This window comes from Rhineura floridana, chromosome 1, assembly GCF_030035675.1.
Source record: "Rhineura floridana isolate rRhiFlo1 chromosome 1, rRhiFlo1.hap2, whole genome shotgun sequence".
Classification (NCBI taxonomy): domain Eukaryota; kingdom Metazoa; phylum Chordata; class Lepidosauria; order Squamata; family Rhineuridae; genus Rhineura; species Rhineura floridana.
In genome coordinates, this window is record NC_084480.1 from 148,348,838 (window position 1) to 148,376,090 (window position 27,253).

The window sequence follows — 27,253 nt, forward strand, 5'->3', positions numbered from 1 at the left end:
CACAAACTGACAGTGTTCACAAAGGGCTAACCCTACATCCTGTTGAAAACCCACACTGAAGCTGGTCTTGTAGCTGGTGTTGCTCCCTCTTCCATACTAAAAGTGAGTTCATTTTTTTGACATTGGTTGTGAGCAGCAGGAGGTGGATAAAGTGAATAAGGGCTGTTATTGAACAATCGGTGGCCAAATTTGCACATCCATACAGAGCACATCACTTGGTTTCTCTTCCTGATGATTACTTGGCTGGCAAGAAAACCAAAAGAGGAAACCAGTTCCTCGGGAATTCAAAGGTCTCAATGCAGTTAAAATGCTTTGCTGTTTATTAGAACCCGGAGCATTTCAGGTCTAAACGACCTTTTCTGGAGGGCACGTCTTAGAGAAAACATCAAGCCCTAGCTCCCTTAGCAATCTTAAGGTAAAGAAAACAAAAGCTTCTAATTTCATAAAGTTCCTTGCCTTAAGTTTGCAAAGGAACTGGATTCCTCTTTTGGTTTTCGCTGCCTTCCTCTTGAATTTGTGTACTTGGCTGGCAGCAGCTGAGTGAGTGAACTGACTCCTCTACATTTGGGGTGAAGTGAACTGATGTGGAAGTTCTGTTCACAATTACCCATTCACACATGCAAATCATTCCCTTATGTTGTAGACGTCATGGGATCACATACCTGTGTGAACCACAATACTTGTCAGAACGCCTCTCCCGATACGAACCGGCCCGTACTCTACGTTCTACTACGAAGGCCCTCCTCCGGGTTCCGACTCATAGGGAAGCCCGGAGAGTGGTGACAAGATCTAGGGCCTTCTCAGTGGTGGCCCCCGAACTGTGGAATAGTCTCCCCGAGGAGGTGCGCTTGGCACCGACATTGTTATCCTTTCGGCGCCAAGTTAAAACCTTCCTCTTTTCCGAGGCATACTAATTTAAGTTAACTTAATTTTAAAATCTGCTGTGATTGATTTTAGATTATTTTATTTTATATGTTTTTGTTGTATTATACTATGTGATTTTATTGTATTTCTTGTGTTCACCGCCCAGAGAGCTATTGCTAGTCCGGCGGTATAAAAGTCTAATAAATAATAATAATAAAATAATAATAACCAGGGCTATAGCACCCTTACCCCTTGTTTACACAACTAAGAGCTGCATTGTTAAAGAATTGTTATCACAGACCCTTTTAAGTTAGATATTACTAGCAAAGGTCATGAGTTTAAGTGATTGGATTTTAAGGGTATGGGGATTTGTCTAAATTACAAAATTAACTAATAGAGTAAGGGAAGGTAGATAATTGTTTTACTGAAAAATTGAGTCTCTGTCAGTTGTTGGTGTGACAAAAAACAAGAAAATGTTGAACAATATACATTGTGGGAACACTGTGTGGGTGTATATAATTTAACATATATGTATATGAATATATCCCTTTCACTATTGTGATGTTAGAATTTTGACATTGCGTATATATAGGCTTGCCATATGTCATCATTTGAGGAATGGGCTCCTTGGCAAGGGTGTATAAACTGATGTTCACCTGTTGCAATAGGTGCAGAGTAAGTCAGTATCCTGTACTCCATCATGGCTATGTATTTGGAGCAGGAGGAATGTATTTTGGCTCTAGATTGAGTTCAGTGTCTTTTGTCTAACACCACTCCTTTTGCTGGTGCAACATTACAACTTCATCTAGGCCTGGAGCAAAGTCTAGGGATGCTTAGGATGCCAAATAGGTCCTTTTTCACTTCCGTCACACACATGTGACCATGCATGCACACACATTGCCCACTTTGAGGCCTTGCAGCAATGGAGTTCTATCAGTACTAGAGTATATGAGCATAACATGATGCCAAAGTATCCCTGGTGTGCAATCCTGGGGGGGGCATATGCTCAAACTCTGCTAGTGCAGGGGACTTTGGGAGCAATCCAATCCCAAGATCCACCGGAATGAGCTAGATAGGGTCTGGTGAACCTGGCTTAGCTGTAGCTACACCAATATAAGTCCCCAACCTGGCTCAGCCAGAATTACACCAGTTTAAGTCCCTCATCCCAGTTCAGCTGGGGTTCGGCTGACTCAGCTGAAACCGATTCAACCAAGCCTGGTGTAATTCCCCAGAAAGAGGCATTTTGGGGGCATGGTTGGGTGGGATTTACACTGGATCCTAACTCCTTACAACTCAGTCACATGGTTTGGCAACCCAGCAGAACGTACACCGGCAAAAAAAATTGGTGTAAGTCAAACTCTGTTTTGAAAGCTTGTTTTCCCTCTGCCAGACTTGAGCCAGCTCAGCCACCTTTCTCCTGAACAGGGTTTGGATCTGGCATACTTACACTGGCTTAATTTAAGCTGGTGTAAATTATGCTGCTTTCCCATAGTTAGGATTGCTCCCTTAGTCAGGATCCTAAGGTTCTCAAGTGGAACCACAGGATTGCACAATAAATCAAACAATATGATATCTAAGTGAATTCTTGGGTTTCCAATGAAATATATCCCTTCTACCAAAGTGCTGCCAGGTTTGGGGGGGGGCAGGCAATGTTCCTTCTGGGGACCCACCATCATCTTGGCAAGGAAGATTCATGAAGGGTAAAACCCTTTATAGCAGGGTGATGAGTGGATATTAGTTATCATCGGGTTCATTTGAGTTTTATGAAGGAAAAACAAATAAGAAAGAGGGCGGAAGAGAAAATTTTATAAAGTGGCACTGGATACTGACTTTTGCCTTTTAAAACATTTGCCTTCACAAAACACTACATCAGGAGGCTAAGCCCCAGTTTAGGGGCCTGATCTTGCAGTTTTGTTTGGTCCCTCAAGACCCCACCAATTTTGATTGCACAAAGAAAAAGAAGAAAAGTAGACTTGGAGAGGGTGAAGTCTAGCACCCTGCTGGGGATGTGGGATCACACCAGATCAAACCCCTGATGAGCTAAAAGAGAGATGCCCATGTCTTCCTCAGCCAATGTGCACAGAGGAGTGAGAGGCTGTGTACCTGGGTATGTGTCACTCTGTAAACACATTGTCCAATCAAGTCTCCTTTAGGACTCTCCTTTAGACTCTGTAGTCATATTTATCCTCTCCCCCCACCTCTTCTCTGCAGGTTCCTCTAGCTTTGCTCTGAAATGGCCCTGGTCTGTTTGTCAGACTTTGAGGCTTATGCTAAGAAGCATCTTCCCAAGGCTGTCTGGGAATTTTTTGCAGCTGGTGCTGATGAATCTTGTACCCGGGATGAGAATCTCAAGGCATTTAAAAGGTATGATTGACAGAAGGCTCAGCTTTGGTGAGCAGAAGTTTAGAATTCATGTTAAGATGGTCGCCTCTTATGCAGTACTGTATAGGCTGGCCAAACTGGGCCAGGCTGAAATCTAATGCCAGACATTGTAGGTGCAGTCATATCTCTCTTGATTGACTGACTTTGTTAAAACTCATACTTTGAGAATGGCTGATTTGGTATCTGTCAAAACAGAAGTCTGATCTGGGAAAAGAAAGGGATAAAGGAAAAATGGGGGAAGAGCCGATGCTTCTATAGCCCACAAAGTATTTTCCCAGTATTATTAGGTATGGACTTCAATTTCTCAGTTTCCAATCTTAAATTCAGTTCTCCACATTTTCACTTCAATTTGTGGTTTTTTTAAAGTCCTCGTGCAACTTTTTCCTAATCTACACATTTTTGTATGTAGTTTTGCCAAATCTACACGTTTATTCAACGCATTTCTCCCTAATATAACGCACTGTGTATGTTGTTTTCATTAATATATGCATTTAAATGCACACTTTATCCTTAGTATATGCATTTTTATACACATTACTTGGCTAGAGAACAGCACTGTAAAATGTGGGGAAGAGTGAACTTTGAAGGATGGCTGTGTTTGGTCTGTGTATTGTTTCAGAAAGGGTAAATTAAGAAGGTTCACATCTAAATGCAAACTGAATTAAATTTCTCCTCCATCTATAGCTACTGCCTGCCACTTCTCACAAATTTGTGTGACACAGGGGAAAGTGTTGCATAGACTGAAGCCCATAGCTCTGCCAAAGTTGTTTCATAACTTGCAACCAGATCCCACTTCTGTTGCAATGAAAAGTGTTGACCATTTTGAGACCCTCAAGAAATCTCATACCTCCTGCCCAACGAATGGGTGGGGGGCAGATAAAGTACTTCAAGCCCCAAATCACCCCACATAATGTTTCTGGGGACAACAGTAGGAATGGCCCTTCCCTACCCCCCTTTGTCATGGACAGATGAGATATCATTGTGTTTACATTGGAAAAGGCCTTTTCACAGTGCAATGAAATTGGTTCCTCGTGCCCTTTGTATCTGTGTGAGGGAAGTTCCAAAAAGGTTAGACTCTTGGGTTGTTGGAACCCCCTTGTCTGTTATAGTTTCCTCACTAATCAACACAGGGCGTAATTCCAGGTGACATTAAAAATGTAATAATTACCGGACTTCCGGGAAGGGTGACTTCGCTTGTGCCTGCTTTTGGGACGGGCTCCCGCCTCAAAAGAAGCTTATTCAGATATAAATCAGTCAGAACATTTTTTTTTTGACTGATGAAATTTCTCCCGGGCAGGGAGAAACGTAGAGATCAACCTCAAAAGCCTGTTTTTGTTGGGAGGACTGGATTTCATTAATTTATGAGATAAGGTCCAGCCAACAATGCCGGACGGACTTTCTAACAAGCTCTATCTGCTTAAGCGATACGTTTATCTTTTCTTTAAAGAGAGAACGGACTAACAGGCAAGCACCCTTCTTTCTATTATTTTTTTTTACTTGGTTTAAATTGTTACAGCAAAAGGAGATTTGTCAGATTGATCGGCTTTGGACAACTTCTGGGTGAGATATAACTCTTTTCTGTTATTCACGAAATTAACAGCTTATCTCTGTTTCTGTCGCAAAAAGCTGTCTTGGAAGTGCATTCTAAAGATAATAAACAGAAGAGGGATTTCTATTCCTGATTTCTATTCCGAGGAATATTATATTGTCTGGGACTATTCTATTTTTGGTCTATTTTATTTTGACGAATCTGCTTCTTCACGACGCCACTAACTGTTTTGATGCTGGGAACTAAATTTGTTTTGCATTCTTGAACATAGAGAGATAAGGCAGGTTGCTCTGTTTATACTGTGATGTCATCAAGCCTGGAATATTAACCCAATTGTTGCTGAAATAAGAAGTGGTTCTTCTTTATTTTTGTTTTGCTTTGTTTTCGTGGTTTTAAAAATGGCAATCAAGAAAGTGGCTGAGAATCTGGAAGTAACTATGTTTCAGAAAATAATGGATGAGATTGAGATAACGAAACAAACCCTGCGACAGGGTAGTAAGGAGCTGAAAATTGAACTGAGCAAAATGACACAGGAGCTTAAAGAAATAGGGGATCCTGTGAGAGAGGAGAATGAGATCAGAGATGAGAAAAGAAAAAACAAAGGGAAGATACAACCCCTGGAGATTGGAACAAATGTGGAATTGGAAAAAGATCTGGAGTTTATGGATTTTAGAAATAAAATCTACTGTTTGGAATTTAACGTTATCTCTGAAGAAATTAATGAAGATATTAGAGATAAAGTTATCAATGGCTTGGATAATCTTTTGGACTGGAATGATGTGATGGAGCTTGATATAGAGAAAATCTATGGAATTAACTGCAGCCATGTGACAATGGAAAAACTCTTAAGAGATGAGCCAGTGCATTTTGTAAAAAAGAAGAACACAGATATGACTTTACAACAGTATTTCAGCAACTTATTCAGAATGGATGGCAAGAAAATATTTGGGATAGAGGAAATTCCCATCAGACTCTTATTATATGACTATGGTTACAACAGCAAGATTATTATGGAATACTGATAATGGAAGATTGGACACTGAAATTACTGGACTTAACAGGACTATTGAAGATGGAAGATGGAACTAATAGGGATAATGGAATAATGGCTATTGAAATTATTGGACCTAACAGATTCTGATGAGATGGATTAATCGAAATGTTTATTTGGACTATGGTTATGACAATAAGATTATTATAATTATTAACGAGATGGATTAATTGACATGTTTATTTGGAGAAAAATTGATAGATATATTTCTTAAAGAATTGAAACCTCTCTTTGACTTTTTGTGGAAAGAATAAAGTAATGTTTATGAGATTTGATGATTAATTAAGATAACTACTGGAGGAAAGTGATTTTATAATATGATTTAAGAGACAGGATTGTTATATATTGTAGACCTATAACTGATTTGATATGTGACAAATGGGAAGTCAACATTTTATTTTTTTTGTTTAATCATTTTTGTTTTGTTTTGTTTTTTGTCTTTGAATGTTTTATGATTTTGTTTTCTATGTTTTATGAAAATTTGAATAAAAATTATTGTAAAAAAAAAAATGTAATAATTACCAATCATTGAACAGGTTCAGAGGAGGGCAATGACGATGATTAGGGGATTAGAAACAAAGCCCTGTGAGGAGAGACTGAAAGAACTGAGCGTGTTTAGCCTTGAGAAGAGAAGACTGAGGGGAGATATGATAGCACTCTTCAAGTACTTGAAAGGTTGTCTCACAGAAGAGGGTCAGGATTTCTTCTCCATCATCCCTGAGTGCAGGGCATGGAATAATGAGCACATGTTACAGGAAGCCATCATGAACATCCTCATGAAAATTCTCCAAAATTTTAGTGCAAATTTCTCCTAATAAACACATTTTTGTATACAGTTTTGACTAAGGTACGCATTCTTGCAAGCAATTTCTCCTAATATAATGCATTTTTATATATTATCTTCATTATAATGTTCATTTTTATGCACACTTCCCCCTAATATATGCATAACCGCACTGCAACATTCAGAGGAGTGCGAATTTGACGGATGGCTGTGTCTCGGTTCTTTGTTTTGGAAAATGCAAATCTAAAAAATTTGGCTTTAGATATTAAGTTTTCATACAATAATATGAAATGAATCCCTAGTCCTGGCTAAGGATGCTCAGAATAACTGGAATGCATGTCAATGGCATGTTAGAAAACCGCAAAGCATTCTCTGGTGATTTTCCCATCCCCTTTCTGTTAGTGGGAAGTACCAAAGGAGTCAGTCCTTCAGATACCCTGATGGTATCTGAATTTCAAGGGTGGCTATTTCGGTTCTCATATTGTTTTGGAAAGTGCAAATTAGATATGCAAACTGAATTGAATTCCTCCTGCATCCTTATCCGTGGGTGACAGTTTGCTTCTTCCCACAGGATCTATTTCCGTCCACGTGTGCTGCGGGACATGTCCACAATGGATACGAGGACCACAATCCTTGGCAGTGAAATAAGCTTCCCAGTGGGGATTGCTCCCACTGGCTTACACAGCTTGGCTTGGCCTGATGGAGAGCGGAGCACAGCTAGAGGTATACCAGAATCTCTTCCTTGCGGTGAAACAAAGGGTGTGTACAACACACAGCAGTTGTGGATACAGTGCGTCCCATGTGTGCACGTTATTTTCCCGTCATCCACCCAACATTGTCCTTACCCAAGTGGCAGCCTGTGTTTTCCACCCAGTTAATTTGGATTTTCCTGATCTGTGGATAATCCAATAAGAGAAAAAAGTTCAACTTAAACCTGCCTGTTACCTATTTATTTATTTATTATTTGATTTATATCCCGCCCTTCCTCCCAGGAGGAGCCCAAGTGTGGATGCACCGAGGCACAGGATGTGGGCACGCTAATTGCTTCAAAAGCAGAGAGAATGGTTTTTCTGGCTGCGTTTTGAATTTATTGACTCTGCCCTCTGCTGGACACACCTCCCTTGCCCACTGCTGACTTCAGACCTTTCAAGACCACCCACAGCAAAGTGTTGGGCCAATCACTGTCTCTGCCTGAGCCTACAGCAATGGTCTGAAGTTTCCATTGGCCACAGCTGCAGGGGCAACTGGCTGATTTAACAATCTGTTGCACAATCTGCCTGAATCTGGTTAAAAAAAAAAGCTGACTCTATCAGGTTTTATTGTAAAAAGAGGTGGAGTTTAACTACTGTTGTATGCCCCTGTTTTGAGAAAACAGAAGTGGAGATGCACTGGAACTGGCACAACAGTGTGTCTTAATAGTGATGGGCTCTGTTTCCGCAGTAATCAGATTTCCATCAGATTATCCATTATTTCTGATGTTCTCTGTCTTTGTAGAAAGGATTTAGAAGTCTCAACTCTCTGTGCCTGTTTTCCAATTCATTTTTCCCCTAATGTTAATTACATTACATAGCTAATTTAAAATAAGCAAGCCTCATTCAATTGTGGGGGTAAGGGTTTTTCAATGAATATCTTGGGAAACTGACAGACAGAAAGCAGGAGGGGGGGAAGACACTAACTTGATGATGGGCAATTATCTGCCTAATTTTCACTTGAAAAGGAATGTAAACAGGCCATCATTACAGAGTTCAGAATAAAGATCAATACCAGTGGATCAGACTAGCAGAGGAAAAAGGAATCCGATCGTTAATGACCACCAGGGGGCCACATTTAAAAATGAAGCATAAAAAAGGAGAGGATTCCATCTCTAGTCTTTACCCACATTTGGGCAAGATTTGGGGGCGGGGTTGTGTATGTGTGGTGACGTTTGGTTAGGTGCCATACCATCTATTGCTACACCCACAACGTACATTTGCTTCTTGCCTGAGGGCAACCTATCCATTTTGTTTCCATCAGCCCAAAGGAAAGGCTACAGAGTGCCTATTTCCACCAGCTGTTGCTGAAGACACATTTGCAGTAATTTTTAATAAATAAATAAATAAAACAGCTTTATGCTGAATTGCTCTTACTCAAGATGGTCGTATTAAACAATTAGAAATGGCCCTTGCAGGTACTGAAGATGGAAAAGGAAAAATGGAAAGAAAAGGGGAAATGCTTTCTCGAAATGCCTCTCTCCCAAACTGCACTTCCCGTCCCTGCCTCGGCCTTGCGTGAGAAATGTACTCTTTATGAGTAGCAGACAGTGTGATGGAGCTGCGCTGCTTCCTTGATCTTCCTCTGGCTGAGTCACAGCTGCATTCTGGGACTTGGGATTTGGGAGATCTCGTGTAACTCAGTCTTACTGTTGTGCCACACAAAAAGCTGCTCCGTAGTGAGCCAGCATAAGAATGGTGAAGGGTGCTATAAGGGGGTCCCCTCCCACTGTTTAAGTCATCCAGTGCCGGCTAACTGATGTAAGCAACAAACAGATGCAGGGGTCAACTGAGATTCCTCTAGCAACACTGTAAGGCTTAGACGCAGGGCCAGTTCTAAAGGGCGGCCAGGTTGGGCCCTGGCCCGATGGCCCCTGGAGCTACAGAGGGCCCCTCAGCTGCCCCTCTGCTCCCCTTCCGTGATCTATGGGGGGCCCCACGCGCCACCCCCACCTACCTTTCTGCTGTCTTTTACCATTGCCCTTAACAAAGATGGCGGCGGCAGTTTCCCTAAGGTACTGAAGCCCCTGCCGCCATCTTAGTTGATGGCAGAGATGCGCGCACGTAGCATACACGCGTGCCATCAACAAAGATGGTGGCGGAGGCGTCATCTCATTAGGGAAACCGCGGCCACCATCTTCGTTAAGGGCAATGGTAAAAGACAGCAGGAAGGTAGGTGGAGGCATGGGGGGGCATGCGCGTGATGCAAGCTGATGCCCAAGGGCCCCAGCATTCCTGGACCCGGCCCTGCTCAGATGCTTCATAATAAGACAATACAGGGCCAGGACAACATGAGGCATCTTTATGGGTCCCAGGTGCTTAATCCTCCCCATCTGGGGCTGGGACTGAAAGCCCAAGGAAAGGTGTGGGTGTATGGAGCGGAAATTGTAAGGAAGCACAATTTGGGGTGTTGCACAACACCATAGCTGATCGTGACAAGGCACATCTGTTAAGGCATCACCCTTAGCTTCCAATTTCCCAGCTTTGTGGAGCTTCAGCCAACTGGTCTTAAAACAGCAGGGTTTTTTATATATAATTTAATAGTTGTATTGTCCCTTTCATTAAAATCAATGAAACTTGGTAATGCTGGGTTTTGACTCAATCATACCACATGTGAGCAGTTCCCGTGATCTTTTTTAAAAAAAAACATGTGAAATTCTTATTTAAGACAACTTCCTGGGCCTGCAGCAGTACAGAGAGGTGTTTCTGCTGCAGGGTGAGCTCAGCTTCTCCCTGCTTGCACTCTCCAAACTATGACACATATGCTCGGCTCTGAATCCAACCTTGATTTTCTCCTTTCCTCAAGCAGGCTGTTTGCCTTAAGTGCCTTTCAAGTTTATCTTATCTTGTTAAGGGTTTTAAAGCAATCTTTTAAAAAGCAAGCTTGAAATACTGCTTTGGAGAGGCCAGGAACGGACTTAACGTGAGCACAACCGGTAAATCAGTCAGCCCCCTGCACGGCTCCATCTGACTGGGGAGACAATAGCCCTCTTTAAGCAATACAAAGTTCAAAGTAAGGATGGGGTTTGATAGCTGATTCCTATTCATTTGAATTCTGACAGTCCAGCTTTCAGTCCCAATCTGTCATTTTTTTGTTCCTGATTGCACAATTGCTGATTGGTGGGGGGGGGTTTCCCAGCGGAGTGGGGGAAATGTAATTGCTAATGAACATGCTTATGCTGTAGGTGCTTGTTCCACTGAATTAAGTTAAGAACGCATCCGCTTAGAGGAAAGCTGATTATGAAGACAATAACGTAAAATTTGGAGCAGATTTTTTTTAAAAAAAAAACCTGTGCCGATGACAGTCACACCCCACTGCAAGAAATCAATGCCAGTCCGAAAACAATGCGGATTGTCAGATTATGTCAAAATCCGGCAATAAATTAGATTTAGCAAATGTTCTCCCCCATCACTAGTTCTAAGCATGCAGGTAGTACGGGGCCGTGTGTGGGTATAGCAATAAGGTTTGAAAGGAGCTTATAAGTGTATTCCTCTGAACAAGCTTACAAGCCTCCCTGTGATCAGGGATCCCAAATGTGGACAGGCTTGTAAGGCTCAGTGTGGGAAGGCTGGGCCGCTCTGCACAACTCTGCACCTCCTGTACACCTAGAACTTTGTAATGCCTGGAGAAGGAGAGTGGTCTCACCAAGGCAGGATGAGTGCATTTTAACAGAGGCTTGGCTGCTTATCATTATGCATGTTTGAGGACATGTAATCCCCCTTTTCCCTTTTCTCTGTCAATGGCACTATTCCACAGGTACATAAAAGGCCCTGTTCTATAAAGAAATAACAGGAAATAGCAAAAATGTGTTGCTGTTATGTGCCTTCAAGTCGATCATGTCTTATGGCAACCCTATGAATCAGCAACCTCCAATAGCATCTGTCGTGAACCACCCTGTTCAGATCTTGTAAGTTCAGGTCTGTGGCTTCCTTTATGGAATCAATCCATCTCTTGTTTGGCCTTCCTCTTTTTCTACTCCCTTCTGTTTTCCCCAGCATTATTGTCTTTTCTGGTGAATCATGTCTTAGCAATAGCAAAGATAGGCTCAAGGCACACTTGGACCAGTGTATTAGGCTCAGACTTTCCTTCTCTCTCACCCATATTTTCTGAAGCGGCAGAAGCCACGAATACATGCTACATTGCCAGCACCTATTCCACTTGCTCCGTGGAAGAAATTGTTGCTGCTGCACCTGCGGGTTTCCGATGGTTCCAACTCTACATTCACCGAAAGAGGACACTGTCTGAGCAGTTGGTGCGAAGGGTGGAGGCATTGGGTTTCCAGGCCCTGGTGCTCACTGCTGATCTGCCGTACACTGGGAAGAGACGTGATGATATCCGCAACAACTTCCAGTTCTTGTCTTCCATTAAGCTAAAGAACTTTGAAGGTGCCTTCCAGGTTTGTAAACTTTTAACACATGTCCATCCAAAAGCTATTCAGAAAATAGATAAAGGGACTTAGAACCCTTTCCTGCTTGTAGGCTTCTCAAAAACATCTGGTTGTTCACCATGAGAACATGATGCTGGACTAGATGGGACTTTGATCTGATTCGACAGAGCGCTTCATATGTTCTTGTGTTAACCCAAACCATGGACATTTGGAACAGGCAAACCATGGCTGAGGAGTTGTGTGTCTGTTTTCTATTTCTGTCTTCTCAACATTGAGCTTCATAAGTTCACTTTCATCTCTGTAGAGCAAGCAGTCTCTGGTGGCAGAGTGGTTGCTATAACTACGGGGTGACACAGGTCACCAATATAGTGCCCATATGTATCAATGCACCCAGCAGTACTTGTTTCGGCATCTGTGAAAGGACCTGAGTAAGTTCATTTTAAAACAAGACTATCCCACTGTTCATTCCTGAGTATGCATTTGCTCTGGCCAGGCCTCTCCTAGGTTGAACACACCTGCTTCCCCACTCAGTCTTGACTGGGTACAAGGAGTTTTGAATGCTACTTGTCATTGGATGCCTACACTGCCTTGCATTCTGGGTGGGGCACAGCCTAGGAGAGGAGAGGGGGTATTTGGTGAGTGAGCAGTGACTCTGGAGTATAGACAGACTTTTTCTGGATGGTAATAGGGGTGAGCAGAGAGTGGGTGGAACTGGCAGGACATTCCCCACTCAGCTGTCTGCCTCATACTAGTTGGTGCTGAATTCTGCAGCAGGGGAGGGAAATTACTCCACTGAGTGGGTTGTTTGAGTGTTTCGAGAATAAAGAGATCAAAAGAGTCAGTGAATGCAAGAGGCCTTTTTATGATTGTTGTTGTGGAACAAGGGGGGGTAGGGGTAGGGGCAACCAAGCCAGCAAGATCCTTCCTAGTAGACACTCATCTTCCTCTATTCGTGTGGCAGCAGTCATGCTGGGCGAAGAGGCCATGTATCTTTCGTGGATTGAGGGAGAGCTAAAAGGACAATTCTTGTGCATCCACTCACCCTTATTTCTGCAGCAGCCTGTGCACCGGGCAAGAGGCTATTCGTTTTGTTGCTGTCTTTTGTGAAAAGAGGGAAGGGGCAACCATATGTAGCAGCCATTTTGTTCTGCCTTTTGTAGAGAACATGCTACAGCAAAGAGTGCTGGGCTGGCAAACTATAGGCAGCAGATACATTTTTATACATACCAACCAGTGACTCTCAGATATTTTGGAATCTTTTGTCCTAAATGTAGTTTTCTGGTGGGTTTTTTTTCCCTAAGGCAAGCACAATAATACAAAACTGAAGTCTTCTTTCCTCATTTCCTACACACACAACCTATGCTACAGAGCTTGGAAAAGTTACTTTTTTGAACTACAACTCCCATCAGCCCCAGCCAGCATGGCCACTGGATTGGGCTGATGGGAGTTGTAGTTCAAAAAAGTAACTTTTCCAAGCTCTGCCTATGCAGCAGAACCCCATGACTGGCCTGCCTTCCAATGTCCTGCTTGGCACTGACCTCATGCCTCCTGGGTATCTGCATGAGGGCATGGACGTCTGCACAAGAAAAGCCTTTGCATGAGCTGCTGCTCACGCATAAGGCTTCTGGAAGAATGCAAGGGTTCCACCTGGCCAACAGCTCATACAAAGGCATTTCCTATGCAGACATCCACACCAATGTGGAGACTGATAGCATGGTATGGCCACTGCCAAGCTCGACTTTGAGACAAGGACAGCAGCATATGGAGGGCAAAAGATGGTTTTCCAGATCCTCTGGGAGAAGAAGGGGAAAGGCAAGGAAGCCTTCTTGGCTATAAAACAAAAGGAAGCCTTCTTGGCTAAAAGAGCTTATCCACATGAAAGCATTACTTTGTACTAAAGATGCTGCTTTTACCTCTGTTTTCTATTTGCACCATCCACAGGAAGGGCTCAATGCCTGCTGCAAACATGTTTTTTTCTATTCTCACTGAGGGAAAAGATCAATCACACAGTTTCCTAATGACCATGCCCTCTAATTTAACATTTTCCACTCCCTCTAGTTGCTTGGCAACTGAGCATGCTCAGTTTGTTCTACCAGCTGCAGTAGGTTCCATTAAAAAAAACAACCTGTAAGTGCGATTATTTGCATTTTCACATACAGCTGAAATACAAATCTTTGTTTGAGCAGTGTTATCTTTTGTGCACAAGTTAGGGGCGGTGAAGAAAAATAACAGCACCATTTACAGTAACATAAAAAAAGCCAGCAGAATGAAGAACAGCTGGAAGTTGCTTGTCCGCCCACAGGAAACAGAATGAAAGAAGGGAGGAGGAGATAGTGGGCATGGAAAGGGGAACAATTGATACACTCACCTAAAAGCATCAGAGCACTAGAGATACAGACTGAAGACTTTTTTTCTTCTCTTTTCGTATTATCAGTGGATTGGGTTAGTACGGGTTTACAGAAGGGCAACTGCGTGATAGCTTCTGTTTGCTGGTAACATCATGTGAGCCATGTAAAAACAAATAATCTTTGATGGCGGGAGGCAGGGAGGAGGATTGATAGTTACTTCACTCCCAGCTTTGATTGCTGTCTCCCCCCAAGGGAGACAAGTGTCTTCCCAGTCTCTGGCTTTCAGGGACTCTCTGCTTCCTTCCCGCCTTGGACCACAGCCTCTGTCTGTTCCTTACCCCTATAAAGCAAACACAGCAGGTTCATTATAGGCCTCTGCATTTTGGTGACCCCGCCCCCCTCCTTTCCATTCTGGCTGCAGGTGCTGTCAGTTTCTCGAGTGGGGACAGTGTTGGCTGAAGGTGAGGGGCATACTCTTTAGGACAGCCTGAGACAGATCTGGAGGCTAGAAAGCAGCTGGCATGGGGCACAACTCTCATACTAGTCCTCCATTGCAATGCCTAGTGTGTCTCACAATGTTTTGGATCTGTTGAATTTGGATGGCAGTGGTATTCAAACTCTGTTCTACAGAGCCTGCAGGTTCCTTTGAAAGTTATGAGGGATTCCACATGACAAAATCATCAGTAATGGTTGTCACTTGTCCTTGAAAGACAAGTTGTCTCCTACTAGCCACCTCTGCAACATGAAGCCCCAGGGAAGTGTTGGGTATGTTTATAAACATCCCCAATTCATGTGGCCTGGCTGTCACCCCATCTCCATAGACAGTGTGTACAGTGCCCACTCTAGGCCTCTCTCCAGAATCCTCTCAGTAGAGTCTACCATTCAGTAGAAAATGTGCAGGAATACCTTGATAGCAGAAGTGGAACATCCATCCCATGAGTCTAATTACATCCAGCAGGGCTTATAATTTGGCCAACAAGGCTGTTTTTCCCAAACCACACCCACCTGCCCCACACCTGACATCATATTTGGGGCAAGTAAAGACACAGCCACAATCAGGAGTCTTAAAATGTGCTCCCAGTTATTCCTTGGCACGTGGGGCTTGTATGCAGTGCCTTTTAAATTTGGCACCAAACTCAAGCCCCACTAGGAATGGTTCTACTTGGAAGCTCCCAACCTCAGGATCCAGCCCACTAAGTGGAAAACCTTCCTCACCCTGGTTTTCCAGACAAACTGTTGTGGTATGAAGATTCCCTGAGAGCAAGAAGCTGAGAACCACTGCCCTGAGATAAATGGATTACTGTAATAATAAACATAGGACCACAGGAAGATGCCCTAGATCAGCCTTTCCCAACCTTGGGTCCCCAGATGTTGTTGGACTACAACTCCCATGAGCCCCAATCAGCATGGCCAATGGCCAGGAATTATGGGAACTGTAGTCCAGCAACATCTGGGGACCCGAAGGTTGGGAAAGGCTGCCCTAGATCAAATCAGTCCATCCAGCTCAGTATTGTCTACAATTCCTGGCAGCAGCTCTCAGGGTTTCAGTTGGTAGATATTCCATACCAGGAGATGCCAGGAATTGAACCTGGGACCTTCTTCATACAGCCACACAACAATAAATGCAGCCAAAAGAGGGAATAGAGAATATAGCCAAACCTGATCTCACTGCTAGAGGGGTGATAAGAGGCCTATACAGCAAAATGTCTTAGCAGGACAGGGAAATGTTTAAGAGTTGTACTAACAGCGTGAGCAACAGTGAGCTTCCATTCTGTTCCTCTTCTTCAGGATGAAGACTGTTCAGAGTATGGGATGCCTCCAGGCTCCATAGACCCCTCTGTCAATTGGAATGATATCTCCTGGTTACAGAGCATTACATGCCTGCCTCTCATCATCAAGGGAATTCTGACAAAGGAAGATGCAGAGCTGGCCATGAGACACGGCGTTCAAGGGATTATTGTATCCAACCATGGAGGAAGACAACTGGATGGAGTGCCTGCAAGCGTAAGTGATGGGCCACTTCTTCTTTCAACAAGCCTTTTAAGTTGAGACCTATCCCAGTCTGCATCTGTGTTGGAATTGCTTTTTAATACGTTCTTAAACTTTTTTTAAAAAAGTTTTTAATCTTAGAAGATGTTTTGATGGCTTTTTTTAAGTAGTTTTTGAAGATGTTTTGTTTTAATGTGTTTTAAAATTTGTTTTTATGATGTTTTAATGTTTTTAGTGCTTTTGTTTGCCGCCCTGGGCTCCTGCTGGGAGGATATAATAATAATAATAATAATAATAATAGTAGTAGTAGTAGTAGTAGTAGTAGTAGTAGTAATAATAATAATAATTTATCACACTTATATGTGCAAAAATGTTCATGTCCATGCCCGTGGCTTGTGTGTGCACATACCCATGCCAAGGATGGATGAATGCAGAAACAGAGTTGGGATGAGAAAAGATGGGGAGGGAAAACAAGTTGGAAGAGATTATTTGTGTCTGTGCAGCAGGGAGGTGAAAGACTCCTTGTTTTGGAACAGGAGCGGACAGGTTGTACAGAACAAGGTGCCTTCCAACTTTTAACCACTCCGTGCTCTGGAGGTTCTTGCCCAAAGGCTGAGGAAGGGAGTGCATACATTATATCCCCATGCTGAACGTAGCAGAGAGAGGCAGGATACATCTTTCCAGGGCTAGCCCTTCAGAAGACAGGAAACTTCTCTACTATCCTAGCCCAAAAGGTCTAATTCATATTTGCAGCACCTGGGGAAACATGGAATACCCATACATACAGGCAAAGAGCAACTTCAAGGGGCTCATGATTTAGATGAGGAAAGTGTGCGGAGGAAAAGGAAAGTGACCAGCATGATGGCCCCAATCAGTGTTGGGGCTTGCCTTGTGTGTGTATGTGTGTGTGTGTGTGTATGAGTATAGATAGATAGTTATACATAGATCAAAAGATAGATACATACATACAGATATATATATACGAAAACATTAGGTGACAGATCTCCCACAGTTCATCTAGTATGATGACCTTTGCAGCGCACACAAATTCACAGCTACTCAATGGCACTCCCAGGCAAGTGCATATAGGATTGCAACATGAATCCCTTGTCTCATGCATGAAGGCTGTAATGCAAGGCACAGCTTGTAATTTCACATGATGGTTGGTGAGATTCATTTGAAACTTGTAACCCCTTCATGGGTGGCAATAGAGGTAGCGAAGGGGAGTGGTAATTAACTGTGGTGACAAAACTGATACTACTAGACAAATTAAACTATTTTCTTGAGCTCATTTAAAAAGACTGCATATTCAGTGAAGCTGGTGAGTCTTCCAAAAGCCTACACCGATGGCTAGGGGGACCCTTCAGGGCACTTATTGACTCTCATGGTATGAATATAACTTCCTAATGTAGTGTGACATTTATTTATTTATTTGTTAAATGTGTATCCCGCCTTTCCTCCCAGAAGGAGCCCAGGGCAGCAAAGAAAAACACTAAAAGCACTTTAAAACATCTTAAAAATAAAAGGCTTTAAAACATATTAAAATAAACATCTTTAAAACATATTAAAACAAAACATCTTTAAAAACATCTTAAAAAGCAATTCCTATACAGATGCAGACTGGGATAAGGTCTCTGATTAAAAGGTTTGTTGAAAGAGGAAGGTCTTCACTAGGTGCCAAAAAGATAACAGAGATTGTGCCTGTCTAATATTTAATGGGAGGGGATTCCAAAGGGTAGGTGCCACTACACTAAAGATCCACTTCCTATGTTGTGCAGAACAGACCTCTGATAAGAGGCCCTCACCTGCAGAGCACAGTGATCAACTGGGTATTTAAGGGGTATGACAATCTTTCTTCGTGATAATTAACTTAATAATTTAACTACACCCAATCAGAACACAGGACACTTCCCTAAATATGAGCACCCGATGGATAACCCTATTTTTACATTCAGTCAGATGACACGGCAGGTGTTTGTGACATCATAAGACTATGTAAATATCCAGGCTCTGCTGATGTTTGTTAATTTATGGCCTTATCTGGAAAGTAGAGAGGAGAGGGATAAAATGGAATGTTAGGCAGTGAATGTTTGGTGTGAGTGTTTCTGATTGGGTGTTGGATTCTCTGGCTGGGAGGAGGGAATGTGTGAGGGTTTGTTTTTAACATATACTGGAGGTTTTGTCAGTTAGTGAGTCAGTTGGTTTTATTCTCAGATTTGGATAGTTAGATAGATGAGGAATTGGAGGGTGGGGTGGAGATTGATCTGGGAAGGATAGAGACTTAGGTAGTGTAGTGTAGTATAGTGTAGTGTAGTGATATACCGTATACAGAGCTTAATTCTATCTTTAAGGTTTTAAAATGTTCATATGTAAATAATAAAATATCATTTTGTTTTATCTTGTTCCATACTCACGCCTAAACTTGGTTACTGTATACTAAACAAAAATCAGTCAGGGAGGTGATATAGAAACAAATGGTACTCAATTTAATACAATCTACAGTGTCTCTTGGCAAATGCTATAAAGATGTTTCATTCAGAAACTGGTGGTAGCTTTATACCATAGGGGTATAAAGGAAAGGTTTGCCTCACATGCAACCTAGCAATAAATATAACCACAGTGAATTTGGGGTATCCAGGATCACCCAGAGATAAGGGTGGGACACTGCAGAGTGCCCAGGCTGTGAACAAAAATATTGCACATAAAGGTTGGGAGGTGATGAATAGCTTCTGTATGTGAAGAGTAGATTTTGCCATGCATAGAGACAAACATCCCTCTCATCTGCTGCAGGAAGGCAAGGATAGGTGGGTGGTGATGCCACAGTGTTCTTTTAGGAAAGATGTGACTCTGCTTTGGCAATGAAAGGTCTATATATATTTAATCAGAGTACATACAGATCATGTGATGCTGCTGTACCTGTGTAACTAGCTGTACACTTGAACAAATAGGTTACGATCAACGGATTCTTTTAGGGTCAAACTGTTCTCTACAGAGTTTTTACTGACCTTAGGATTTCCAGACTCTATATAAGCGAAGAGAGAAAAGGCGGAGAAAGTAGGAAGAAGAAGAGAGGAAATAGGACATGGGTCCTCCAGGGTACAAATCAAAAACATATTGCAGGGCCATTATGTTTTTCTAGTTTACCCTTACTAAATGAGTGTACTCTTGGCTTTTAAATAGCCTGGCTGGACAGATTATCATAGAATAAATGGAAATATACACCACAGTAGATGGAGTAGAGTCTTTCATTAATGTGTGATGTATTGATGTGATGGTGTAGGTAGGAGTCCAACAGATATCCATGTTACAAGTGTATTTGTGAACTACCAGAGGGCATGTTTTGAGTCTCAACCACATTTATGCCTCGGTTCCCCTCTATGAGTTTCTCATTTGTTTCTTTGCAGATTGATGCTCTAGTTGAAATTACAGCCGCAGTCCAAAACAAAGTTGAGGTTTACTTGGATGGTGGGATACGAACAGGAAGTGATGTATTGAAGGCACTGGCACTCGGGGCCAAATGTGTCTTCATTGGAAGGCCTGCTATATGGGGGCTGGCCTATAAGGTGAATAAATATACGGTCTGTATGTTTGAGTAACTATTATGGGTTTATAAGATGAGGTAAGGGTAGAGAGACACTGTTGTGCCAGTTCCAGTGCATCTCCACCTCTCTTTTCTGAAAACGAGGGCACACAACACTAGTCAAACCCCACCTCTTTTTACTGCAAAACCTGGTGGGAGCAGCTCAGGTCCTTTAAAAAAAAAATCCGATTCAAACAGACTTTGCAACTGATCGGCAGATCAACCTGCTGCCCCTCCTGGTGTGGCCAATGGAAACGCTTTGCTGTTAGCGACTAGTGTGCTCACAGCCTAAGAAGCTGCAAATGAACAGCAGTCCCCTGTCAAGTAAATGACTAAAACAGGATTTCGCCCCTTCTTGTTACATTTACACAGAGTGGATCATGTCTCTCATTTAATTTTATGTTGCATTCATGTTTAGTGATCCAGTAATCATGCTGTATAGTTCTGTCAGCACAAAGTTGATTTATCCAATAAGCTTCAACCCGTGTACACGTGCTATAACAGCACTTTCTCAGTCCACTACATAACTGAATTGCTGCCCTGGACTCCTACTAGGAGGAAGGGCCGGATGTAAATCAAATAAATAAATAAATCCGATAGTTGCTTTGAAGCTTCGTGATGGAATAAAGCCCATGAGGCCCATAAGGCTGGCATATGTGAAGGAACACTGTTGACAAAGTAGTGGCTTCGAAACTAGCTTGCAACACAACACAGGAGGCTTGTATTAAAAAATGAAGGCCCCACTGTGTGCACGGGCTACACTCCAGTCCCATTCTATGAGCCAGCGGGGGTAGTCATTATCGACTGCAGTGAACACCTTGATATATAAAGGTAAAGGTGTCCCCGCACTTATAGTGCGAGTCGTTTCCGACTCTTAGGGTGACGTCTTGCGGCATTTACTAGGCAGACCGTATATATGGCGTGGGATTGCCAGTTCCTTCCCCGGTCTTTCTTTACCCCCCAGCATATGCCGGGTACTCATTTTACCGACCACGGATGGAGGGAAGGCTGAGTGGACCTCGACCCCTTTTACCAGAGATTCAACTTCCTCCTTCCGTTGGAATCAAACTCCGGCCGTGAGCAGAGCTTTGGCTGCGTTACCGTCGCTTACCACTCTGCACCACGGAGGATCTTTTTGCACCACGGAGGATACCCTTTAAAAAATACATAATACCCAATTTGGAGCTACATGCTTTATACCTTTTCCCCAGGTAGGACTCCATTTGATCTGAAAAGATCCATAATGCACTGAAATTATTTTGGGAGCATCACTGAAAAGATGCAGAATAGACAGTACAAAATCTGAAAAGCAAGTGAGGGTAAAAAAAACTTTGTTTTGTAGATATAACTTTTGGATAAAATCATTCACAGAAGCATCAACTTTTCTGCATATTTTCAGTAATGCCCCTCCAAAATAATTTTAATATATTATAGATATTTTCAGATCAGTTTGAACCTTCTTGTGCCTAACTGGACAAAAAGTATGAAACCCAGTGGTGCCTTGGTGTGCATTGGAATGGTAGGGTGGAAGGCAGGGAGACCAACAGCAGGGGGAGCTAGAGCCAATGAGAGGCACAGCCAACTCATTCTAGCTTTGTCCCCATTCTCCTCCTCCTCCTCCTCTGTGCTGAGTTCTACGCGGGCAGCACTGAGCCTGAGGAGGACAATAACAGCCAGGGCCACCCCCTGGGCTGGTTGTAAGGAAGAAGACCGACAGGGAGGTGAAGACTGGCTGAGGGCAGACTGAGGTTGGTGGGGCAGTGCCCCATGAGCCTTCATGGGGCACCCTCCACTGTGTGAAACGTACAGGTCCAGATTGGTGGGTTTTTTCCAGTACAAACTATTCATTACTGACAACCATCATGGCTAATAATTTTACTAGTGCCATCAGCTCATAGGCTTTTATTTAAAAAGGCTACTTCATTCATTCACTCCATCTGGTATTGATCCGCCTATTTGTGGACCCCTGGCAAGTGGACTATCCAAGGAGATGCAAACAAATCAAATGATTATTGATCCAGTCCCACCCCAACAATCTAATAGAGGCCTAAACAGAGCACAGTTGTCACAGCACCACCGTCAGTCATCCGCCCTGGAGTCTTCTGCTCCCCTCCCTGCCTTTTCCTCATAGTTCCACTTTATTTTTACTTAAAGAGGCAGTAACTTATTAACCATCAGTAAAGGCAAAGGATAAGGCAGAAGTAAATTAACAGAGGTTTAAGACAAACTTTAGTTACTTTTCACACATGCCAGGCCTTGTAAAAGGGCCTGCGGGATTGCAGTCTTAAGGTGCAATCCTATACCTCCTTACCTGGGAGCAGGCACCACTGACCTCCATGGGACTTACTTCTGAGTAGACATACCTTGAATTGCACTGTTAGTCTCTAATGTGCCATAGCTCTTCTCTGTTGTTTGTAACAGAACAATTATCCAGGTTCCTCAACAAAAGAAATGATAACATTATATTGTTGCATTGATTTCTTGATCTTTCCCATAGTTGGAGTTGTAAAACTTTTTTTTTTACAAAATGCCAGCTGCAGTGGGGGAGACAGGAATGTTGGCAAGCTGTTCTCAAAGTCAGGATAGCATTAATCGGTCCTTCAGTAAAGCATGAACAATGTCAAGTATGAGAACCTCTGTACAGAAGAGCACTGGACTCTTTGCACATATGGTTCATAGATAGAACTGCGTCTTTGTTCAGGACCCAACTGATAGTTTGTATTGTGGCTCCCATAGATCACCTACATGTGCCTGCTTTGGCCTTTAACAATGTGGATATGTACATACAAGGTTCCCTACTTCAGGATAATTTGTTCCCTCTATTTTGTCATATCAACCTACTGTGTGTTTTATATTGTATTCAGTTTGAGCAAGGTGTTAGTGGGAAGCCAGTGGCGTGAAAGAGAGCACTCCACTTTTTCTCTTACTCCTATTGCGCATTATTGTATTATGCGCAACAGGAATAAAAGAAGGAGTGGGATGCTGTCTTTCACTCCATAGGCTTCCCACTAACATCTTGTTCAAACAGATCTTATAGGTTTTCACAGTGCTTTGAATGCTGACAAAGCCTCTTTGATCAGAGACAATAGTGAGACAAAAGAAAAGTATATGAATGTCATGGGAAACAATACTGACATAATTTCAGCTCTCAGAAATTGTCCAGATTCAGTCTACTCGATCCATCATTTACAACCTCACTGTTTGTTGGGCCAGGGTGAAGAAGGACTTCGAAAAGTTTTGGAGATTTTAAAAGATGAATTTCGTTTGTCGATGGCTCTTGCTGGTAAACATTTTTTCCCCTTTGCAGTAGAATTTTATCCCTTATTGTGAGTTCCTGTTGTATTCTTTATGTCTAAAATGTTTATATCATCTAAAAGCTGCCAAAGACCTGGAGGGCTACAATATAATAAGGTTAAATAGGGACCAAAGGATTCATATCAGCTGCTAGTGTTTACACTGCTAACATACTAACTAGTCAAGGTTTCATCATAAACAAGCTAAGAGCCCTCCTTATAGGCACAGCACAGTCAGAAGTTCACCTGAGAAAGCCCCATTGAAAGGAATGGAAGTTATACAAGAGGACTCTTTGCACAGTTCCCATTCATTTGAATTGGACTTGTGTGTGGCCTAACTGGCTGTGATACAATTCACATTCCCCCTGTGGTGTTGAGGGAAGGGGGTGTTAACCCTTTGCGCCCTACCATGGTCCCAGCTAGAATCCAGCCTCTTTGCACCAGCTGTTGACAATGGGAGGAAAACTTCCACAGATGCCAATAGAGGCCTGCCTCCGATTGTGAATCACAGCCTCCCCCACCAATGTGGACCACGGCAGATGCAAAGGGTTAAAGCCTCCCCCCCCCGATCTAGCTCATACACACCACTGCTATTTGTTGTTAAAAAAAAAAAATCAAGGCCAAACAATATGAATAATGCCACATTTGGTCATTGTTTAAAGTTTTTTTTTTTAAGTATAATATCAGAGATTAATGCCACCAGTGCTCTTACTATAATAATAATAATAATAATAAAATTTTATTTCTAGGCCGCCTATCTGGCCGAATTAACGGCCACTCTAGGCGGCGTACATAGACTAAAATATAACATAGAGTAAAATATAACATATAATACAAAACAACAATAAGTATACTAAATCCAAACCTACCCCCATCATACAAAAATTTAAACTAAATTAGACAGAGGTCTCGAATGCCTGCCTAAAAAACCATGTTTTCAGTTCTCAGCGGAAGCCTGTCAGGGAGGGGGCATGGCGGAGATCATAAGGCAGAGAGTTCCAGAGGGCGGGGGCCACAATTGAAAATGCCCTCTCTCTGGTCCACACCAGCTTAGCTGTTTTGACTGGTGGGACCGAGAGAAGGTCTTGGGAGGCTGATCTCGTTTGGCGGCCTATCTGGTGATGCTGAAGGCGTTCCTTTAGATAAACTGGACCAAAACCGTGTAGGGCTTTAAAGGTTAAAACCAACACCTTGAATTGGGCCCGGTAAACAACTGGTAGCCAGTGCAGATCTTTAAGTACTGGAGTGATATGGTCTTGGCGGCGGCTGTTCTTGATCAGACGTGCCGCCGCGTTCTGTACCAGCTGTAATTTCCGGACCGTCTTCAAGGGTAGCCCCACGTAGAGCGCATTACAATAGTCTAAGCGAGAGGAGACCAGGGCATGTATCACCCGTGGGAGCAGATGGACAGGGAGGTAGGGTCGCAGCCTTTGTATCAAATGTAATTAATAACAAGCTGCCCAGCTCACCGCCACGACCTGAGCCTCCATGGACAGCTGGGAATCAAGAACAACACCGAGGCTGCGAACCTGGTCCTTCAGGGGCAATCTTACCCCATTCAACACCAGGTCAAAATCACCCAACTTCCTCCTATCTCCCACAAGCAGTACCTCGGTCTTGTCGGGGTTCAGCTTCAGCCTGTTTCCTCCCATCCATTTACTTACGGCCTCCAGGCACTTGGAAATGGTATCCACAGCCATCTCTGGTGAGGACTTAAATGAGAGATAGAGCTGAGTGTCATCCGCATACTATCCATTCTCTGCATCCACCCCTTCCCAGTTCCCCTCAGACTCATATGGCCACACTTCAGTTCTGCTCTGTGGGGGGAGGGGCAGTTATGCGTTGTGAAAAAATAGGATCTGCATCACCATATGAGGACATAAATGTGCATAAAATTTGCATCTGGTAAATTAAATGCACAGGCACAAATTTAGAAATAATTACTATAATTTAAACAGAAAGACAATGCATTTCACCATAGTGGGGACAACGCCAGGCCACTAGTGCATCTGGTCTGTCTGCTGACCAGATGCTGCTAACTGTCAATGGGCAGCTTCAAGGCTCCTGCTCTCTCTTGTCAAAGCTCCTCATCTCAGACTGGACAGCCCTCAAACAGAGCACGCTTTCAAACAAAAACTTGTCCTCTGTAAAGTAGGATGCATAGCCACCCTAGCTCAGTGGTGCAGTGACAGCCAAAGCCCAGGACTCTGCAGCCTAGTGAGGCTCCCAAACAAGCACCCAGAGAGCAGTAGAGGATGGAAGCACTCCAGCACTTAGGCCAGCATCACCTGCCTGAGATGATACTAGTAATCGCCACAGCATCCTTTCTTACATTTCAGAGCCAAGGGGCGGCTGGCTAGGCAGGTACATGGTTACAGATGCTCACTTTATCATTCTTACTTCAAATATATATTAACCTTCTCTACAACAAAATGGTGCTACAACAAAATACCCAAGTAAATTTTAGCAGCACAGCAGCAGGAACAAGCACCATTTTATTTCTGTGGTCATGACAGTGTTCTGATTGAAGTGTGTTTTTGAAATATGAAACTGCATATGCTCAGTATCTTCCTTTTTTTTAAAAAGTGTTTTGTTTTGCTTTGTTTGCTCTACCACATCAAGAATGTAGAAGCAGTTGTAAAGCATGGAATTGGGAGGGGGGAAAGAAGAGAAATGTTAATTGTGTTAACTGTGTGCTTCGCACACAATCCACATGGCCATGTAAAGCCCACCCCCACCCCCAAAACATAACTGAGTCCAGAGTCTGAAATAGCCTAGGTGCATCACTGATTCTGCTTAAAGCTAGTCATGATAACTGTCAAAGTCACTCTGTAAGCAAGGGTAGCGAAAGATCATTGGAACCCCTTTAAGTGTAACTTTTACTAGAAGGGACCCATGATGCCTCTGTCATTATTTGAGCTGAATGAAAACAACATCATGCTGTTGAGTTTGAACAAATGATTTGTAGAACTGAAATATTTTATCTGCTCTCTCCTCTCTCTCTGTCTCTTATTATTGTCTTATTTTATAGTGTAAGTCACCCTGTGCATAATATCCTTAATGAATCATAAGTCACACTTCATTCTTTGAAGCAAAAGATTCCTGATACTTCTTTACAAAAACAGATCAAGGTTTCAGAAATATTACAAACATCGCAAAGACTTTTTCCAGCTCTCATCAAGATTCCTGGTTCAAATCCCAATTCTGTCATTGTGCAACCTTGCATAAATAACCTTACTTGAAATCCAAGGGTGTTCACCATAACAGAGTACTTTTAGAAAAACTTGGGGAAACAACAGTTTTTCCTTTTTAAAATAAGTGCAGAAATTTACTTCATAATTTACTGATCATAATGAGTCACTTAATCCCTGTTTGCCAAATCTTTGCTAACAGGATGTTGTTGTAGTGGTGCTGGTGGGTTTCTTGCATAGGGATTGGACTTGACACCTCTATGTGCAACGTGGTTGGCCTTTATTTTTAACAGTTTGCCTGTTTTTATTTCATTCAGGCTGTAGCAATGTCTCAGAAATTGGCCGCCATCTTGTTCAACACTCCAAGTTGTAAAGGATCCTCCGGCACTAGTCATCTGATCAGAAAAGTGACCCCAGTCCTGGCTAGGGATGCAAGGCTCTGTCAATTTCGGTTCCCTCATTTTCTCATTTTTTTCTATTCTTAAATTCAATTCTCTACATTTTTAAAAAAAATCCTCATGAAAATTCTCTAGTATTTTAGTGCAAATCTCTCCTAATAAACACATTTTTGTATACAGTTTTGACTAAGGTACACATTCTTGCAAGCAATTTCTCCTAATATGCATCTTTATATATATTTTTCATGATTATGTTCATTTTTATGCACGCTTCCCCCTAATATATGCATTTTTGTAAACACTGGTTGGTTGGACAACTACACTGCAAAATTCAGAGGAGTGCGAATTTGAAGGATGGCTGTGTCTCGGTTCTCACTGAATCCCTAGTTCTGGCTAAGGGTGCTCAAAATGACTAGAACGAACCAATCAAGGGCATGTCAGAAAACTCCAAAGCATTCCCTGGTAACTTTCCAGTCCCCTTTCTGTGTGTGGCAAGTACAGAAGGAGACAGTCCTTCAGATAACCTGATCCCAAACTATTTCGGGCTTCACAGGGGACAGCTAGCACGGTGTATTAGGCCTGAGATCAAACAAAAAGCCCAGACAGTTGATATAACGCTAGTGCATTCTGAACAGCTGAAGTTTCCAGACATTCTTGAAAGGCAGTCCCACATAGGGCACATGTACA

General features: G+C 42.7%; 1 protein-coding gene across 4 annotated transcripts; it reads left to right on the top strand.

Moving 5' to 3' along the window:
- Positions 1–26,745, top strand: HAO2 (hydroxyacid oxidase 2). Of its 4 annotated transcripts, none has more exons than XM_061636364.1 (8): positions 1–102; positions 3,076–3,228; positions 7,202–7,353; positions 11,493–11,776; positions 15,904–16,119; positions 19,509–19,667; positions 22,898–22,967; positions 26,486–26,643. In XM_061636364.1, exons 2-8 carry the CDS (start codon positions 3,098–3,100, stop codon positions 26,539–26,541), a joined length of 1,068 nt encoding a protein of 355 aa, XP_061492348.1. In that variant the 5' UTR covers positions 1–102; positions 3,076–3,097; the 3' UTR covers positions 26,542–26,643. The 4 variants fall into 4 exon arrangements, with proteins under 4 accessions (XP_061492348.1, XP_061492356.1, XP_061492375.1 ...); XM_061636372.1 differs by having other exon boundaries at positions 22,898–23,010; positions 26,486–26,569; XM_061636391.1 differs by lacking the exon at positions 19,509–19,667.
- The last annotated feature ends 508 nt before the right edge of the window (positions 26,746–27,253 follow it).